General features: G+C 41.0%; 1 protein-coding gene across 1 annotated transcript in view; it reads left to right on the top strand.

The window, feature by feature from the left end:
- Positions 1-19,718, top strand: part of LOC148370071 (DNA (cytosine-5)-methyltransferase 3C-like) — a 49,229-nt gene that overhangs the window by 22,506 nt on the left and 7,005 nt on the right. The window contains exons 12-22 of the mRNA XM_088329836.1: positions 2,015-2,144; positions 2,238-2,360; positions 11,983-12,027; positions 12,105-12,184; positions 13,850-13,962; positions 15,508-15,691; positions 17,133-17,217; positions 17,374-17,519; positions 17,597-17,687; positions 19,086-19,234; positions 19,317-19,402. Coding sequence (XP_088185962.1) covers positions 2,015-2,144; positions 2,238-2,360; positions 11,983-12,027; positions 12,105-12,184; positions 13,850-13,962; positions 15,508-15,691; positions 17,133-17,217; positions 17,374-17,519; positions 17,597-17,687; positions 19,086-19,234; positions 19,317-19,402 — 1,232 coding nt within the window. The remainder of the gene's footprint in view (positions 1-2,014; positions 2,145-2,237; positions 2,361-11,982; positions 12,028-12,104; positions 12,185-13,849; positions 13,963-15,507; positions 15,692-17,132; positions 17,218-17,373; positions 17,520-17,596; positions 17,688-19,085; positions 19,235-19,316; positions 19,403-19,718) is intronic.

Genomic DNA, 19,718 nt, shown 5'->3' with positions numbered 1-19,718 from the left:
GGGCAATACCACAAATTTGTTCAACCACTTGAGGAAGATACACCCCAAAGATTATGCCAAAAGTCTATCCATGCGCGAAAAGCAAGCCGAGGAGTCGCCGTGCAGGCCATGCAGGCGGGACTCCGTGCAGCGGCACATCAGGACAAAGTCCGGATCGAGCGGTTCTCCCATCAACCAGGTGACTGAAGCTGCACCTTTGCTGGGAAGACCATGATTGTTGAGTCTTCCTGTGCCCACCTTTTGAGCTTTCGGTGTGCTCTCCCTACTCTGAGATGCCATTAACATCTTTCACGTGTCCCTTCACACCTTTGGTTATATCAACGTTTCCTCTTTGCATTTAAGTCATCTTTCAATCTTTCAAGCTCTTTTAATACTCACTTCTTTGTTGTTCTCTAAACGATGGAGTATTTATCATAATAGGGACATAGTGTCTCAAGCAAGGGTCTCTAATTTGGTGACTGTGGGCACCAGATAGCCCCCTGAGAACACCTAAGTATCCTGCAGAAAGGTTATGAAAATAGCTCACCAGTGATCCCTCATTGTAATTTTCTAGTGAATTTCATTTCTAACTGGCATGATGTTTAGTGGTTAATTAACCCTATTTTATCTTTATTTCTAAAAATCACAACCCGGTTAAAACAGAAAGTTCATATTTTAGAAATGGAGATCAAATTGATAGCCGTTCACACAAATAGATAACAAAATGTAGCTCGCAGCTTCAAAAAGGTTGGTGTACCCTGGTCTAAAGCCAGAAAAGAAAAGTCTCAAAGCAAACTTTAAAGCGGACATGGCTCATTTCATGATGAAAACCCACAGAAGAAACAGTAAATACCCTAAACCCCAGCCAAGCAGACAGAGCAATTTCAGTGTGTGAGCTAGGCACACAGCGCAGTTCTCTCTGCGCCAAAGGTAAATACGTCAGTTTCCCCGTTTGCAGTATTTGATGACATTTTTACAAAATAACTTCGCTTGCACCTTGTTTTAAAATCCTTATTTGTTAAAAAGATGAAGGTTGAAATGAGCCTCAACGATCTTATGTAATTGTGTGAGAGAGACAAGTTTAAAGTGGTATATTAGTTGTTATAGGACACAGACTTGTGCATTATTTTTATTTCATAAATGTTATCAAATCATCTAATGTCAGACAGCGAAGTAAATGGGCTGAAAAATTTGATGTTGTCTGGAGCGGGGTTGGCGGTTTTGCTGAAATTTGTCTTAAAACATATAGTGTGTGAATTTTTTATTTTTTAAATATATATATATATATATATATATATATATATATATATATATATTGATATATATATATATATATATATATATATATATATATATATATATATATATTGATATATATATATATATATATATATATATATATATATATATATTGGTATCATGGCTCTTTGGGTTCCCGACCCCTGCTTAAAAGGATATTGTGGATTGTTATCACCTAGTAATAAAACATACATAGCCTGTACCAAAAAAACAATAATTATTTGAATAATAAGAAAAAAACACATGGGAGTTTATATAACTATACGTTTATCAAGTATTTGTAGGTCAAGAAATCATTTTTTTTACATTAGTCTCACCTAAAGAGAGCTGACATGATTTTCTGGCAACTTACTGCCAATGGAACCCCTCAAAAAAACTAAAATCTTGTGAATGGCTGGGCAAGAAATGAGAAGTAAAATTGTCCGAATGGGTCACTTTGACTCTAAGTTGACTAAATTCTCTTTTGCTTGGAGCACTCATTTTCAGTTGCACTACACAATACAGTGACTTGTAGTCGTGAAATATAACACAGCATCCCTTAAAAATATATATTTGTCCACATACAACATATTTGTTTTTGTTTTCCATGAGAAGTGCAGGTCTTCAACATTTTTAGATTGCTGACCATGCTCACGGATAAACACACACACACACACACAGGAGCGTTATTTTCTTCAAGTACAAAATGCTTCGTAATGCTGTTAAGTGCATTCTAATCTTTAAATTCAACCCACAGCTTGCAAGCCAGCGTTGTGACAAGTCCTTCAAAGACGCCGATGGAGATAAAGAACAAGAGCTGAACATGATGCTGGACTGGGCCGTCAAAGGATTTCTGCCAACAGGACCGCAAGGATTTGCGCCTACTTGTGAGCGCGTTTGCTGCCACTTCACTGTATTTTGTCCCTCTGTATGACAGGGGATGGGCCAATAAAGCGCTCTGCGTCTGTTTACTTCTTTAGCTTTGCAAGACGGTGCCCATTTGTCCAATTCTGACTCTGCACAATCTGACTATCAACCACCCGTGAAGAAGAAGCAAGCTTTTAAAAGTCGGGCCAGCAGCTCCACCTACACCTTCACAAGAGGTATGGGCTCATTTTATGTCACTGTCGGCTCTTAAGTTGCAGCCCTTTCAAAGACTTGTGGGCCACAATCAGGGTGGGACTGGAGTGGTCATCCACTGGTCATCCTTCAATAGCCATGCAAACCCGTCTGTAGAGGCAACCGCGTGGACTTTCAACAAGGCAAAGCTCAGGTTTAAGATCAGCGCAGATTCCGAGTTGAAAATGAGGCTTTAACAGTAACTAGTTAGTTTGAGAGAAATGCCATGTTGACAGACTTATGTGCCAAGGCACCTCAAAGCCGAACAGAATGTGTCAGAGAATGTGCTAATAAGTGTGCCGCAGGTGTGAAAAAAAGCAGTTCAGGGAGTGAATGAGAAAAAGCTACATATCTTCGTTAGTGTAGTCACTATGATGTAGTGGATGGCCCAGTGTTGACCATAGAATTATGTGGGACCCCAGTGTGTGGACAGTCCACTGGCCGTGCACGTGGCGTGTCTGAAGGCATGCCCAAAAGCGTGCGTATATACTACTCATGAAAGCTGGTGACACAGCGAATGAAATCAAAATTATTTGTAAAACACTTTTCAGGCAAAAAAAATTCCACTCTAAGAGCCGTACAAATACATTTTGCATACAACATGACAGTTAAATCAACACTAAACCTGTGTTTTGTCCTCGTTGAGCTGTAGGAAGTTTTCTGCCATCCATGACTCGATATCTGAAATGCAATTTGAAAGGGTATCTATTGTACTTGTGTCTTCAGGGGACACAGTAATGTAAAACTGGGTGTCATCAGCGTAACTATGGAAGTTGCCTCTGTGTTGACCTCCCTAAGGGGAAGCATATACAGATTAAAAAGTACTGGGCCTAAAATTGAACCTTGGGGAACCCCACATGTAATTTCATGTATTTTGGACCCATACTTACAAAGAAATTTTGGTCTGTGAGATAGAAACAAAACCAGATTAAGACAGCACCAGAGATGCTCACCAGGTTTCTAAGTCTGTTTAATAAAACGTGATGACCTTCTGTGTCAAAGGCAGTATGGAGATCCAGTGTCCCGACGGATCACCACCTTATCGTGGTGGGGCACTTTGTGCGTCTCCATGACCCCTAGAGCTATGTCGGCGGGAGTCTCGTACTCCTGGCAGGGTTACCCAAGCCGAACAGGTCGAAGGGTAGAGTCCAGACAAAGAGTGATCCCAAAAGCTGGTGGCGGCACGCTTTGAGGCGGTTTCCCACAGACCTGGATTCCGGCAGCCGCCTGCAGTTGTAGGAAGATGCCGGTCGTCTAGGGTCTCCCTTGCCACTGGAACCATCTTCTTTACAATCAAGATAGTGGCGTTGGGGAAAGCGCACCCCTTACGCCACTTTAAAAACCATCATTGCGCAGGTATCCTCTTTTACCTGAGTCTCCGACCACAAAAGTCTGGCGGCGATGGAGTATCCAGTGACGGGAGCAGGTTTGAATGAGCTGGAAGCTCTTAGTTGGAACTCTGCACGTCAGCGGCACAGGGCAAGGGTCGTTAGCAGCTGGGATTGAGTGGCAGCTGTTTCCGGCAGACCCCTGTGCGTCTGAGCAGCACTATTTAGTGGCCGCACTGCTCACCCCAATTGGGGAAAGGCCTAGAAATGGTGGCCTAAAGATTGCCCACTCAGCACAGTACCCGGACAGGAAACCGTGCCTGTCGGGACATTCCACTATGCGGTCGAAAAACAATAGCATTTAGAATTGCAGCATGGAACATAAGGACACTCCTGGACACCAGTTTGGACAGACCACAGCGCACAACAGCACTCATTGCCAATGAGCTGAAGCGATATAATGTGGATGTGGCAGCGCTCAGCGAGACCAGACTCCTTGAGGAAGGCTCACTCAATGAAGAGGAGGAGGGTTATACATTCTTTTGGAAGGGATACCCCATGGGCGGACACCATCTTCACGGAGTTGGTTTTGCAATTAAGAACACCCTACTGCTGAAGCTCACAGAGTCACCAGTGGGTGTCAGTGAAAGACTAATGACTCTTCGCATCCCACTTGCAAAATGCAGACATGTTACATTAGTTAGTGCCTATGCACCAACACTGCCATCGAATGATGAAGAGAAGGATCGCTTCTACCAGGCACTCCATGACATCCTCAGTCACATCCCGAGGAATGACAAAATCATGCTGCTTGGTGATTTCAATGCAAGAGTCGGAAAGAACTTGCAAAACTGGAATGGTGTGATTGGTGCCCATGGCATTGGAAAAGTTAATTCCAATGGCATGAGACTTCTTAGTCTGTGCGCGGAACATAACCTTACCATCACAAACACCATCTTCCAACAAAAGAATAAATATAAGGCATCCTGGATGCATCCCAGGTCCAAACACTGGCACCTGATCGACTACGCGATCGTGAGGAGGGCTGACCTGAAGGACGTGCTCATTACAAGAGCTATGCGTGGGGCAGACTGTTGGACCGACCACCGCATGATTCTGACAAAGGTCAGAATGCATGTCCGGCCCCTAGCACGTCAGGGTGGTTCAAAGATTAAGACACTCAACTGTGCCAAACTCTCCAGTAGCGACACCCTTGACAACTTCTGTTGCTCTCTAGCTGAGAGGCTGGCAAACATTGAGCAGCTGGTCATGTCAGAGGCTGGGATGGATGAGAAGTGGACCTATATATCTACCACCCTCTTTGACACTGCAGCCCAAACCGTTGGTTTTAAAACTAAAAAACACCAGGACTGGTTTGACCAGAATGCCGGAGAGATCTCAACCCTCCTGGACAGAATGCACAAGGCGCACAGAGCCACCCTGAACAACCCACAATCTCAATTCCATAAAAAGCTATGGCAAGCCCTTCGTTCCGAGGCCCAGAGAACTCTCAGAAAACTGCAAGATGAGTGGTGGATCTCAAAAGCCAATGAAATCCAGTCTCACGCTGATAGAAGCGATATGCACAGTTTCTATGATGCAGTAAAAACCATCTACGGCCCTAGAAACTGCTCCCTGGCACCTGTTAGATCTGCTGATGGAACATCTCTAATCAAGGATCAGGCTATGATAGTGGAGCGGTGGACTGAGCATTTCAACACCCTGCTCAACCAGCCCACCCCAGTGGACCCAACTGTCCTTTCAGAGCTCCCTGAACATCCTACATTGCCAGACCTCGACCTCCCGCCAACTTTCAATGAAATCCTGCATCCAGTCAAAACCCTGAAAAACAATAAATCCCCTGGACCTGACAACATCCCAGCTGAACTTCTCAAGGTAGGAGGCTACCTCTGTACACGGACACTGTTTCAATACATTTCAGAGGTTTGGAGACGAGAGTGTGTCCCGCAACTGTGGAAAGATGCGAACATTGTGACCATCTTCAAGAATAAAGGAGATAAATCCATCTGCTCCAACAGTAGGGGTATCTCTTTGTTGGCCACTGCTGGAAAGGTCCTTGCCAAGGTCATGCTCCGCAGACTCATCTCCAAAATATCGGAATGCGTCATCCCAGAGTCACAGTGTGGTTTTCGAAAGGACAGGGGAACAGTCGACATGATCTTTGTGACACGTCAGCTCCAAGAGAAATGCCGGGAGCAGCACAAGGACTTGTTCATCGCCTTTGTCGATCTCTCAAAGGCATTTGACACAGTGAACAGGGACCTACTGTGGCAAGTCCTGAAGAGATTTGGGTGTCCACCCAAGTTTCTCACCATTCTTGCACAGTTCCATTCAGGGATGACAGCCAGAGTGGTAGTTGGAAGACACAGCTCAGAGCCCTTTGGCGTCAAAACTGGAGTGAGGCAAGGCTGTGTGCTGGCTCCAGTTCTCTTCAACATCTTCCTCGTCTGTGTTACAACACTGCTACGTAGAAGGATGGAGAAGCAGGCTGGAGTTACCATCAACTTCAGGTTTGATGGTAACCTGTTTAACATCAGGAGGCTACAGGCAACTACCAAACTGACTTCAGAGACCATCATTGAGCTACAGTATGCTGATGACTGTGCCCTGGTTGCCCATACACCGGAGGCTCTACAAAACATTCTCTCGGCAGCTGTAACTGCATACACCAGAATGGGACTGACGATCAACACCCAGAAGACAGAGGTACTCTGTCAGTCCAGTGCTGACCTCTTACCAAATCCAATAATCCTCACTGCAGCAGGGCAACACCTGCTCATGGTGCCCACCTTCAAATATCTGGGGAGCATAGTGTCTGACACCTGCTCATTGGATGATGAGATCCAGAGCCGTCTCAAGCAAGCATCAGCATCTTTCGGTCGACTAAGGAGAAGGGTCTTTCAAAACAACAACCTTAGACTCCACACCAAAATGCTGGTCTACAGAGCTGTATGCATCACTACATTACTGTATGGATGTGAGGCATGGACTATCTACAGCCGCCATCTGAAGAGCCTCGAGACCTTCCATGTAAGATGTCTTCAGAAGATCCCTGGCATCACATGGAGGGATAGAGTGCCGCACACAGAGGTGTTGGAGAGGGCAGGCAGCTGCAGCATGGAATCCATTATGGCCCAACGCCAACTTAGGTGGCTGGGGCATGTTGTTCGAATGCCCAGCCACAGACTGCCACGCCGTATCCTCTATGGTCAGTTACATCTAGGCCAACGTAGTGCTGGTGGGCAGAAGAAGCGGTTCAAAGACCAAATGAAGAACATCCTGAAGAGATGTCGGATAAACCCTTCCTCACTGGAGGAACTTGCTTCCTGCCGAGACCTCTGGCACTCCCACTGCTCACAGGGAGTGGATTACATGGAGGAACAGCGCATGCAACACCGTGCAACAAAGCGTGCAAGGAGACATGCTTGCCGGGCCGCCCCTGCTCCCCCCATCACCCCCTTCACATGCTCTGTCTGTGGCCGCATCTGTGGATCCAGGATCGGACTCTTCAAACATCAGCAGACTCACAATTAAAAGAAGATGGTCATCATCGAATCGATGGACAACCCCCAAGCATGGAGATCCAGTAGCACCAGAACTGTGTTTTTATTAAAATCCATATTATACTTGATATCTTTTTTTTAAGGGCAGTCGCTGTACTGTGGTTGCTCCTAAAACAAAACTGAAATTTATCTTCCCCAAAAAAATTCACCTCAATAAAAAACAATTTGCCTAAAACTTTGCTTAAAAATGGTAGGTTGGACACTGGACAGTAATTATTAAAATGCTTAAGTCTAAATTGCTCTTCTTCAGACGGGCCTCACCACTGCCGTTTTAAAGGCAGCAGGGAAACCGCCCATCTGGAGAAAGCAGTTGACAATATTTAAAATTTGTTCCTCGAAGAATCTATCAAATGTCCTCAAAAGAGATGTCACACCCACAAAGCATGGTAACAAGACAAAAGTTCAATGTAAGAAAGAAATGATCTACTCGTCCTCTAATTACATTATAAATAACTATAGTGTTGGTCCGATGCTGTTCTATCTTAAGATGTCGTATCGGCGAGTAAACAGACCAATATGAATTTTAAATTTAATTACATTTAATATTCGTATTGGTGATTTAAAAATCAGACATCAGACATCGTACCGCTGCTTTTGCGATTGCTGCTATGACAGGATGCCAGTTCCTCTTGGAAGGTTTACAGGAGGTTCTTTTATACCTGTCAACCTCAGCCAATTTCTCCCCTTAATAACGATTGCAATTGCCGTATTAATTTATTATAAACCTTACCAACACAACGCGGCAAGACAGACTATGTAGAACAAAAAAACAAGTTATTTTCCAAATATTTTCACGTGCAAACATTGTTATACGGTGTACACAATTTAAAATGATCAAACTATTACAAAATATAAGGAAAATGTTTATGTTGAAAGGTATGTAATTGTAAGGCTCAACCTATCAGTAATGGGAATTCTGGCTCTTTCAGCTCAGCTCCCAAACGACTCTTAAGATTTTTTGTTGTTGCTTTAACCGATATACTACCAATAATAATGAAAAAATGTACTATAATATGCGAGCCTTTATCTTTTCATTCAACAGTTAATGAAACTTTTTTATACTAAGCAACTTTATAGTCAAGCAATACTTGAGTGGCGACAGCGACTGAAATATAAACAAGCTCATTAACCAATCAACAAATTAACTAAAAGCATGTGGGAAGGGTACAATGAGCGCACAATAGCTTTCCCTTCACTTTTTAAAAACGAGATATATTATAGTTATTTTGATTATCTTTGAGCTGAATTATATTTAAAACATCATATTTTTTCAATGATACGAAACCCTGTTTATATGGTATGTGAATCACTGTTCCCACTCTTAACTAAAACAATATTCAACCATTATTAACATAAACATCTCAAGGTGACTGTTAACAGGTTTTGTGACCTGATGGGTCATATCAAAATAACTTACTTAGCATATTAGTAATTGCAGAACATGTATACTGTGTTCTTTACATTGTAATGTAACAGATTTTGTAGTTCTTGTACGCAGAAAAAAAGTCAAAATATTTATTTATGGTGGCAGTGCGACCAAATAGTACAAATTTTCTGTAGTTTTACTACGCCAGTTTATAGCAAATTACGAAAAATGCATATCTATGAATACCACGAAAACGAAGAAAAAAATGAATTCAAGCCAATGGATAAGCGGTGCAGCTAATGAGATGAGATGAGATCATTTTTGTTTTGAGTATGTTGACCGTTCCTTGCTTATGTATGGTCCATTGGCGCCATCAGCTGGACATCTGCAGGTTTTTATGTGTGGTTTCTTTTTAATCATTGTGTTGTCTTCGTTTTAAGGACCATCGTACATTTTTATACAGTTTGCATAAACATTTGAATAAAAACACTTTTCCCCCTCATTTTTCTAATCTAGGAAAAGTCATAACATTTAAAAGGACAGGGTGTAACATTTAGTGCCTCTAAGTAGTACAAAATATTTCATTCAGTTAAAAAGAAAACATTGATTTGTAAAATACCTGAACTATCATTCCAATGTTATTTTTATTAAAAATGTAAGGTTGAGGAGAAATTTGTAACTTGCTGTTACGCTGTGCTCTGGTTTTTGTTTGCATTGCGCAATGCGGTGCCATCTAATGGTGAAATACTACACACTGGAGCTTTAAAGATAAATTAAATGTTATTTAGGGGGATTTTTTTTCCCCTAGTTTTTGACAAAACAGCAGCAGGTCATTGTGATCAAGTCAAGTCATGTTTATTTGTATAGCCCTTAATCACAAAGAGTCTCAAAGGTAAAATAACAAGAGGCTTAAGTGACATTGTCTAAAAAAAACACACTTTTAATGTAAAAAGGATGCTATTAAATGCGATGATGAAAACATTTTAATAATCTGAACATTCTCTTTATTCATTCTAAAAAATGATGTTCAATGTTTGGTAGTTCTGGAGGGTATATCTATTGGTAAAGCAATACATATACATATACTGTACAGTGGCTTGTGAAACTATTTGTCCCCCTTGAACTTTGTGACCTTTTGCCACATTTCAGACTTCAAACATCAAGATATAGAACTGTAATTTATTGTGAAGCATCAACAATAAGTGGGACACAACAATGAAGTGGAACACACTTTATTGGATATTTTAAATTTTTTTAACAAATAAAATACAAAAAAGTGGGTGTTCAAAATTATTCAGCCCCTTTACTTTCAGTGCAACAAACTGTGTCCAGAAGGTCAGTGAGGATCTCTGAATGATTCAATGTTGATCGAAATGACTAACGATGATGAATGTCAAGTCAAGTCATTTTTATTTGTATAGCCCTTAACCACAAAGAGTCTCAAAGGGCTGCACAGGTTATTGCAAACCACAGACTATTATTACAGACTATTATTACAACCTGTGTAATCATGTCTCTGTATAAATCCACCTGCACTGTGATAGTCTCAGAGGTCTGTTTAAAGCGCAGATAGCATCATGGAGAACGAGGAACACACCAGGCAGGTCCGAGATACTTTTGTGGAGAGGTTTAAAGCTGGTTTTGGATACAAAAAGATTCGCCAAGCTTTAAACATCACAAGGAGCATTGTGCAAGCCATACTATTGAAATGGAAGGAGTATCCGACAACTGCAAATCTACCAAGATCGGGCCGTCCCCCTAAACTTTCAGCTCATACAAGGAGAAAACAGATCAGAGATGGAGCCAAAAGGCCCATGATCACTCTGGATGAACTGCAGAGGTCTACAGCTGAGGTGGGAGAATCTGTCCATAGGACAGCAATCAGTCGTATACTGCACAAATCTGGCCTTTATGGAAGAGTGGCAAGAAGGAAGCCATTTCTTAAAGATATCCATAAAAAGTGTCGTTTAAAGTTTGCCACAAGCCACCTGGGAGACACACCAAACATCTGAAAGAAGGTGCTCTGGTCAGATGAGACCAAAATCGAACTTTTTGGCAACAATGCAAGACGTTGTTTGGCATAAAAGCAGCACAGCTCATCACTCTCAACACACCATCCCCACAGTCAAAAATAGTGGTGGCAGCATCATGGTTTGGGCCTGCTTTTCTTCAGCAGGGACAGGGAAGATGATTAAAATTAATGGGAAGATGAATGGAGCCAAATACAGGACCACTCTGGAAGAAAACCTGATGGAGTCGGGGACGGAGATTTGTCTTTTAACAAGACAATGATCCAAAACATAAAACAAAAGCTACAATATAATGGTTCACCAAAAACATATCAAGTCCAAGTCCAGACCTCAATCTGGAAAAAGGTGCTCTGGTCAGATGAGACCATAATCGAACTTTTTAGCAACAATGCAAGACTTTATGTTTGGCTTAAAAGCAGCACAGCTCATCACCCTCAGCATCATGGTTTAGGCCTGCGTTTCTTCAGCAGGGACAGGGAAGATGGTTAAAATTGATGGGATAATGAGTGGAGCCAAATACAGGACCACTCTGGAAGAAAACCTGATGGAGTCCGCAAAATACCTGAGACTGGGACGGAGATTTGTGTTCCAACAAGACAATGATCCAAAACATAAAGGAAACGCTACAATGCCATGGTTCACCAAAATACATCAATGTGTTATACCAGTAATGGCCAAGTCAAAGTCCAGACCTCAATCCAATTGAGAATCTATGGAAAGAACTGAAAACTGCTTTTCACAAACGCTTTCCATCCAACCTCACTGAGCTCGAGCTGTTTTGCAAGGAGGAATGGGCAAAAATATATAATGTCTCTCGATGTGCAAAACTGATAGAGACATACCCCAAGCGACTTGCAGCTGTAATCGCAGCAAAATGTGGCGCTACAAGGTATTAACTCAATGGGGCTGAATGATTTTGCACAAACACTTTTTTTTATTTGTTAAAGGTTTAAAATATCCAATAAAGTGTGTTCCACTTCATGATTGTGTCCCACTTATTGTTGATGCTTCACAAGAAATTACAGTTTTATATCTTGATGTTTCAAGTCTGAAATGTGGCAAAAGGTCACAAAGTTCAAGGGGGACAAATAGTTTCACAAGCCACAGTGTTTACAAAGAAATTATGATCTTAACACCATATTTTAATTGGATCATTCTTAAATGGAGGTGTCCAAAAAATTAGTGATTAAAAAAAATACATAGATCGACTTCACAAATGGAAATCCACCTTACCTTTTTACCAAATGTCCTTACATAATATGACTGCAGTTTGATTAGCTTTGCTGTTTCTTCTCCAGACATTTTAATTGAGAGGCTGAAAGACAAAGGAACAAAAATCCAAGGTCAGTTCAGCTCCACTGCATCCTCAATGTATATGTCTATTTTTTTAAATCAAAACAAATCTTTTTTTCCTTTTCAGATTGTTGTGTGGCTTGCGGCTCGCCCGATGTCGTGGTAGCTCATCCTTTGTTTGAAGGCGGCCTTTGTTTCAAATGCAAGGTATAGCAACGTGGGGTGTTCCTCTAGGCATGTCAAACTCAATTTGGCTCGGGGGCTGGATCCAGACTTTGTTTTCAGGTGGGCCAGATCAGTAAAAAAATATGTCAACGTCAAATACTTTTCTTCGTTTTTTTATCATTCAGCCTACATTTGTAGTCTACCCTGTAAATTATAGTCATGAACGAAAGGGGATCTTTTCCAAGCATAACACCTTTATTCACAAACAATGGAAAAAATAATTTTCACATTTGGCATTGAATGCATTAACAAAGAGATTATTTTGAAAGTTCAATAAATGTGGGTTTACATCTGAACCAACTCACCGCACTGAACAAACTCAAATGGGAGCTACGAATAAGAATACACTTGCCTCAACTGTATACTGCTTTGAAATAAAAAAGAAAATACAAAAAAAATAAGCTCTTTTAGCAGTGAACTGGCAATAACATCAGATACAACTCCCAGGCTGTGCCTTTCAAGCTGAGAAAGTGATCTGTGCAAACAAATGTTGTGCCATCACACCTTATTCCCCTCTCTCTTGTTGCACACCTGTAGTGTACTTGCTGCTGCAGAAAATTGGCATATTTTTACCTTTGCAGGTGTCAAACCCCGAGTTGCAGCACATTTAACTCATTCAATGACAAAATATAAAAGTATGTTGTTTTTTATCAAGGGTTTGACACACCTCATCAGTAAGTATCTAGGAATGTTTTCAGTATGATAAATCACCAGTAGATGGCAGGAGTGGCTTTGTCAAGGGACCCCCTCCCCCCCACTTCCTATCGATGCTTCCTGTACTCAGCAATTGAAGTCTGTAGGCGGACCCATATTGCGAGTAAGTCGCCATGGTGACTGAAATCGTGTGATCACGACCCAGGAAACATCAGGAGCTGAAAAGTTCTTGCATCGTTCATTCCTAAGTTTAGTGTTTTTGCAGTAAAATGTTTTTTGCAAGCTAAGTGCCCTTGTGTTTAATGAAAGCATTGTTAGGATATTGGAGGTATCACAAATGCAAAAAACCCCATCAAATTAAAAGTTTTACTTGAAAGGCTTCCTTTTACATTAAGCTGTGTTTCACAGAGGTTTCCTTGGAAATTAGTATTTTGTTGTTTACTAAACAATGGTAAAAGCTAGAAACATACTTTCTTCTTTGATCAGGGGATGATGTAATAATAGTCTATAGTTTGCAATACTCGGTGGTCTTCGTAGCCCTTTGAGACTCTTTGTGATTAAGGGCTAGACAAATAAAGATTACTCGACTTGACTATATGTCTTACGCCTATATAGCTACAGCACTAAATCTTCTGTAGGCCTTCCAAAATTAGTAAAAAAAAATGGCAAAAATTGGCTGGCACTGGCTCTTCGCATTTGAGAGAAACGTCTGGCATTGGATGAGTTAACAATGTCAAGCGTTTCTTCGTTAACCTTGAGCGCTGCATTGTTGGAGCAATTTCTTTGTATTTTAAAAAAAAAGATTAACTTTTTATTGAAATGGGCTGGAGAATCTCTTCTTTTTATTGTCATACTCAGAAGTTTACAGTGGGCCGTATTGAATAATCCCACCGGCAGTACATTTGACATGCCTGCTCTAGGTCCATTTGGCCATCTAGGACAATTTGTTCGAAGCACTGTGATAAACTATAATAATCACGTTGCTGCCCGCAGGAAAACTTCACAGAGACCCTGTACCGCTACGATGAAGACGGCTACCAGTCCTACTGCACTGTGTGCTGCGGGGGATTGCAGGTCATTCTTTGCGACAACGCCAGCTGCTGCAGGTGAAAATACACTTATTTTTTTATCAGTGGTACCAAATTTGTGGTATAACAGTTCATAGTCAATTACTTAAATAAGAATTTAAAAAGCGAGGCTATTTTTTTAGTGACAATGATGATTGTTCCTTGGTTATCTATGGTGCATTAGTACAGCTGCTGGACATTTGAAATATCAACAGGTTTTTATGGGTAAATTTTTTTAAAGGGACATTGTGTATTATTTAGCCCCTCCTAGTGGTAAAAATCCTTTTTTGTTGAATAAAACATTATTGATTTAAATAACACGCAGAAGTAAATTAACAATCATATCGAAATCATTTAAAAAAAACTATTTATAGGTCAAAAAATGTGTATTTATTTTACATAACATTAAGGCTCCCCTAGAGAAAGCTGACATAATTATCCGGTCCGTGGGCAAATTGGGGTTAACGAGTTTGAGACCCTTCCAATGAACCTAACCCTACTGTGATTTAAATAAATCTCTAAAGATTCCTGTGTAAAATGGAGAAATATTTGGTACTGATTTTAAAACACTTTTAACATAAAATTAAAATCTTAGAAGTAAAACAACTATTCACAGCTTGTTCCCAAACTCAATTTGATAATATCCATTGTAAATGTTTTATTGTTAAAGGGTTTAATAATGTGCAGCAGCTCTAAGTGAATCAAACAACTTTGTCAGGACCAGAACGGAGACAGGACCCACTTGCGTAACGTTTTTCACAGTTTTATTAGGAAGAAGGGAAAGGATAGCACACACGATCCAGTGATCGCTGGTCGCGGGGGACAAGTCGCTCTGAACGCGGAAGTGGGACTTCCGTGGCGAGCGATGGCGGTTTCGGGAACGGAAAAAACGGGTCAGTTTGGCATGGAATGCGTTAACAAAGAGATTATTTTAACTTTAAAAAAGCAAGAATCAACAAAGAGCAAAAACGTGGTCAGGATCGGAAACAAGACGAAAGCCTTGAGAGGAGAGTAGACATGGTCAAGATCAAAACAGGTCGTAATTCGGTACGGGAGAGCAGACGTGGTCGAGAGCAAAACAGATCGTAGTGGGGGACAGACAGGAGCAAAAAACGGGACAGGCAAAAAGGGCTTGCAGTGTAAAAACAGAGATTCGCAGACGGACCGACAACCAGGGACTGGCGTGACATGGTTTAAGTAGTGGGGAAGCCAATCTGTCAACAAGCTGCAGCTGGCGCCACACGGGCGGGGCCAATTGGGCGCCATGGCAACAGTGACAACTTACTAAACTCCATTTCACAATTTAGATAATTTTTAAATTGTTGATTTTGAAAATGGCAAAATAATCCAACAAACACACACACACACACACACACACACAGAGAGTGACAAATATGTATTCCTTTTTTTCGGTATTGCAGATTCAGAACACTTCATTTTTAAAATGCTTTGTCATTTAGTGAAAAACCAACGAGAGCAAGAGTCAGTTTTGTTTAACTAGTAATGGCCCTCCTCGTTTCAAAAACAGCAATTGAGTCAAAGTTCCGGTAGTTATCTAAACGTTCGGTGTGGCATGCATGCCAGGTGTTTCTGTAAGGACTGCCTGGATATTCTGGTGGGCGAAGGTACCTTCAACGATCTGAAGGACGTGAACCCGTGGAGCTGCTACATTTGTCAGCCGACACAGTGTAAGGGCAACCTCAAGCTGAGGCCAGACTGGAGCATGAAGGTCCAAGACTTCTTTGCCAACAACAGCGCCATGGAGTTTGTGAGTGGACCCCAATTGCTTGATCTTATTAGAAGAAAACTTTATTTTTGTCTGTACTCATCAGTACTATAAGTCTTACACATGTTTATATCTGATCCGACATATTATTAATCTTTTTCATCGATTCGTTGTTGCAGCCCTAAATTTTAACCACAGCTCACAAATAGATATTCTCACGCCCTGCTCAACACCCCACCCCTAAAAGCCTAAATTATGTAAATAACCAACAACACAAATGCAGTCAATTTTTTTAAACATGCAAATTGTGTTTTTCAGAAGTATACATTTGAATGTGTCTTCAAGCATTCATTGGAGCAGTGACACTTATTTTTCGTTCGTACGGGTGCTTGAAGTCCTTGAAAACATTTGGATTTCATTGTGTTTTCGAGGTTTGAAAAGTGCAGGAATTTGGGTAAAGTTCTTGTAAATGCTTAAAATTGTTGCCAGGTTTCTCTGCAGTCTGACTAAATCGACCACGCAATGAATAAAGAAAAATAAAGCACGTCTGCTCAAAAAGTAGGCCAAAACGCCTGCTCTGGTGGCTTCGTTTTGCCATGGCATTTCCTATTCACTCATGATTAACGGCAGCTGATATTAGCTTGTATGTCGTTGTCATGTGAAGTTTCAGAGAGAGAGAGAGAGAGAGAGAGAGAGAGGGATCCAAATCTTTTCACAATAGGAAAGTCAGCTCTCTCCAGTCATGTGTAAGGTAATTGAAAGAAAGGACTAGCTTAACTATGATTCTTTTAGTCTTTTTTGCTAACCGTTCGCTACTTGGTACACCTAAACAGATTAACTATGAAATGACAAAATGTGTATTTGTGTAAGGATAGCGTATTAATTAGGGATTTTTTTTGTGGGCCATACAAAAAGTTACGGTAGAGTTTGTCATGGGAGGTATTCCCTGCAACTGAAAAGGTAAGCTAATATTACTGTCAGTTTACCCAAAAGTAGCATTTCCCAGTGGTAAATTGTAATGAGAAGTACCCCCTGCCACTGAAAATGCTACATATTACCGACATTTTACCATAAACCTACATGGGGAGAGATTTGTCCCAAAACTATTTACACTCGTATTGTTCAGATTCATAAATATATTTGCAATTTTTCTCAAGATCTAAAAATCTTATGTCTTTATAAATGCACAAGCAAGATAAGAAGAAGATAAATGCGTATATAAATCACAGATACATTTGTGTACCTGAAATCTTATGTGAAGTTTCCTGACATATTTGAGGACTTGAAAATCACATGTGTAAATCGAGAATCTATTTCTGGATCTGCAAAAACATTACCACATCATTCATACCGGATTTCATCTTTTGACAGTACTGGAGAATTTGGAGAATTGACTTTGAAAGTCCTTAAGAAGCGCTTGAATTCGGCTGTGAAAAATATTTACGAACCCTGTTGAATTACACAATTTGCACTTGTTTTCTAGGAGCCTCACAGATTTTACCCAGCCATTGCAGCTGAGAGACGCAAGCCACTGAAGGTTCTATCACTCTTTGATGGCATTGCAACAGGTCAGTTTAGGTCAAACTGAGTCAACAACCATCCCTAACAAATTTCTGCAGCTCATTGAGTTATGATGCAATCGTAGGCCAAGGCAGACTTTAAAAAATGAAGATGGGCTGAGTAAGATATAAGACGCTACAAATGTTTGTATTTTGCGAACACAGGCTACTTGGTCCTGAAGGACCTCGGCTTCAAAATAGAACGCTACATCGCATCTGAGATCTGCGAGGACTCCATCGCCGTGGGGATGATCAAGCATGCCGGCAAGATCGAATACGTAAACGACGTACGCACCATCACCAGGAAACACGTGCGTGAAAACTCATCCATTGGAGTGTGGCCAACTGTCTTACAATCTCGAAAGCAATTCTCTGTTTTGCGTGGTAGCTGGCCGAGTGGGGCCCATTCGACCTGCTGATTGGAGGGAGTCCCTGCAACGACCTCTCCTGTGTGAATCCTTTACGAAAAGGATTGTTTGGTAAGAACGCCATAAACTCTTACTTTTTTCACACCATCCTTTCTTATTTACGACAGCTTTGGATACAACTCGTGGTGTTCATTTAAAAATTTGGGCTGGAGGAAGGGCCCATTAACAAAAGGATGACTAAACAAGTGTTTTTCAACCATTTTTGAGACATGGGAGGCTTTTCATTAAAACATTTGAGACACCGTCCGTTGGTAGAATTTAAAATGAATTCCCAGCACCGGTTTCCTGTTTTTAATTTTCTAAGCTTGAATTTCATCTTGTCTCAATATACAGTATAATGTTTTTCTAATCAACTATAGTCAGGTTGTTCATTTTAGATTTAAATGTTGCTGTTATTTTGGGTTTTACTATATTTTTCACCGGTTTTTCAAGTTTGACCATATTTCCATCTTGTTTTTCTACAAAAATAACAAAAAGTATACTTAAAATGAGAGAAAATGATCTGACAGTGGGGAAAAATAGCTTTTAACTTTCAAACAAACTAACTCTTTAAGTTTTTGTAAAATAATAAATTAAAAGTAAAATCAGCAAAATGATGTGAAATACTAGTACTTTAATTTATTCTAAAGTTGTTGTTTTTTTGCTGTGCTATCTTAAACAGCTCCAACAAACAAATAAGTTATTACATACATTTTACTGTACTACCCAATGAGCAGATAATAAGTATATAAAGAAGAAATGGTAAATGGTCTGCATTTATATAGCCCAGTTTCAAGTCAATGAAGACCTCCCAAAGTGCTTTACAATATGTTTCACACTTACCAATTCACACACACACTCACACCAATAGCGGCCATGCAGCCATGCAAGGCGCCGACCTGCTTATTGGGGGCATTAGGGATTCAGTGTCTTGCCCAAGGATACTTCGACATATAACACGGAGGAACCTGCGATCTCTTGATCCCAAGACGAGCGCTCTACCTCCTGAGCTAAAGGTACTCTGCTGCCACCTAGTGATATAGATTAAAGTTACAGTAACTCGTCTGATTATTGGAAGGGAGCAAATATACAAAACAATGGCATGCTTTATTGTCAATTTCCTGCAGCACGCTAACTTCTTTTTCATTAAAATTTTCAACTAACTTTAAAAAAGCAAGAATCAAGGTTTATGTACAAAACACTACCCGCTCACCCCTGCCCCTCAAAAATACAGTAAAGTTTTCCCAAAATAGTTTAAAAATTTGGCCTTAGTGTCCTTAATTTTCTTTTGCATGCGCTCTGACCTTTAGAGCAAAACGTTTTGGCACCTCTGACTTTTGAACACAATGAAAATACGGCTAAATTTGACAGATGTTAAAAACTGAAATCAGCCAAGGAATGGATCAGGTTCTTAGGAGCTTATAAACTGATTGTCTTTAAACTGACAATGTTTGCCTGTGAATTTTGAAGAGGGCACTGGAAGGCTGTTCTTCGAATTCTATCGCATTTTGACGCTGCTGAAGCCTAAGGAGGACGACGATCGACCCTTCTTCTGGCTCTTTGAAAACGTGGTCTTCATGGCCACCAGAGATAAGGCGGACATCTGCCGCTTCCTCGAGGTAATCGTCTGCCGTCGGTGAGTGCCGCTGAAGTGTGCGAAGACCATGCTAACTACCGTATTTCCCTGTTGTTGTTACACAGTGCAATCCCATTATCATAGACGCAGTGAGCGTTAGCCCGGCGCATCGCGCTCGCTACTTTTGGGGAAACCTCCCGGGCATGAACAGGTATGCTAAGTTGACTTATTTTTATGCACTGTGCATGAAGGTAAAGATAGGAATAAAACTGTTTGAAACCATTTACTGTACCTTTAATCCGAACGTTTATTGACCATTTTAGCATTTTGCAATAGTTTCCTTCAGCTTGATTGTGTCAGAACCAGAACAGATGGTAGACCCAAACGTGTAACGTTTCACAACAAACTTTGTTGTGGAAGCTGAGAAGTTAGGTATGGGAAAGCAAGCGCCAGCAATCCGGCGTTCGGTGGGCAGGAGGAGCAGGGAGCTCACGGGATCGGAGCGTGGTCGATGGGCAGAAACAAGT

Source organism: Urocampus carinirostris, chromosome 3 (genome assembly GCF_059441175.1).
Source record: "Urocampus carinirostris isolate Australia breed hairy pipefish chromosome 3, RoL_Ucar_1.0, whole genome shotgun sequence".
In the NCBI taxonomy this organism is placed as follows: domain Eukaryota; kingdom Metazoa; phylum Chordata; class Actinopteri; order Syngnathiformes; family Syngnathidae; genus Urocampus; species Urocampus carinirostris.
Note: the sequence above shows the minus strand (reverse complement) of the source record. Positions and strands in the feature narration are given on the sequence as shown.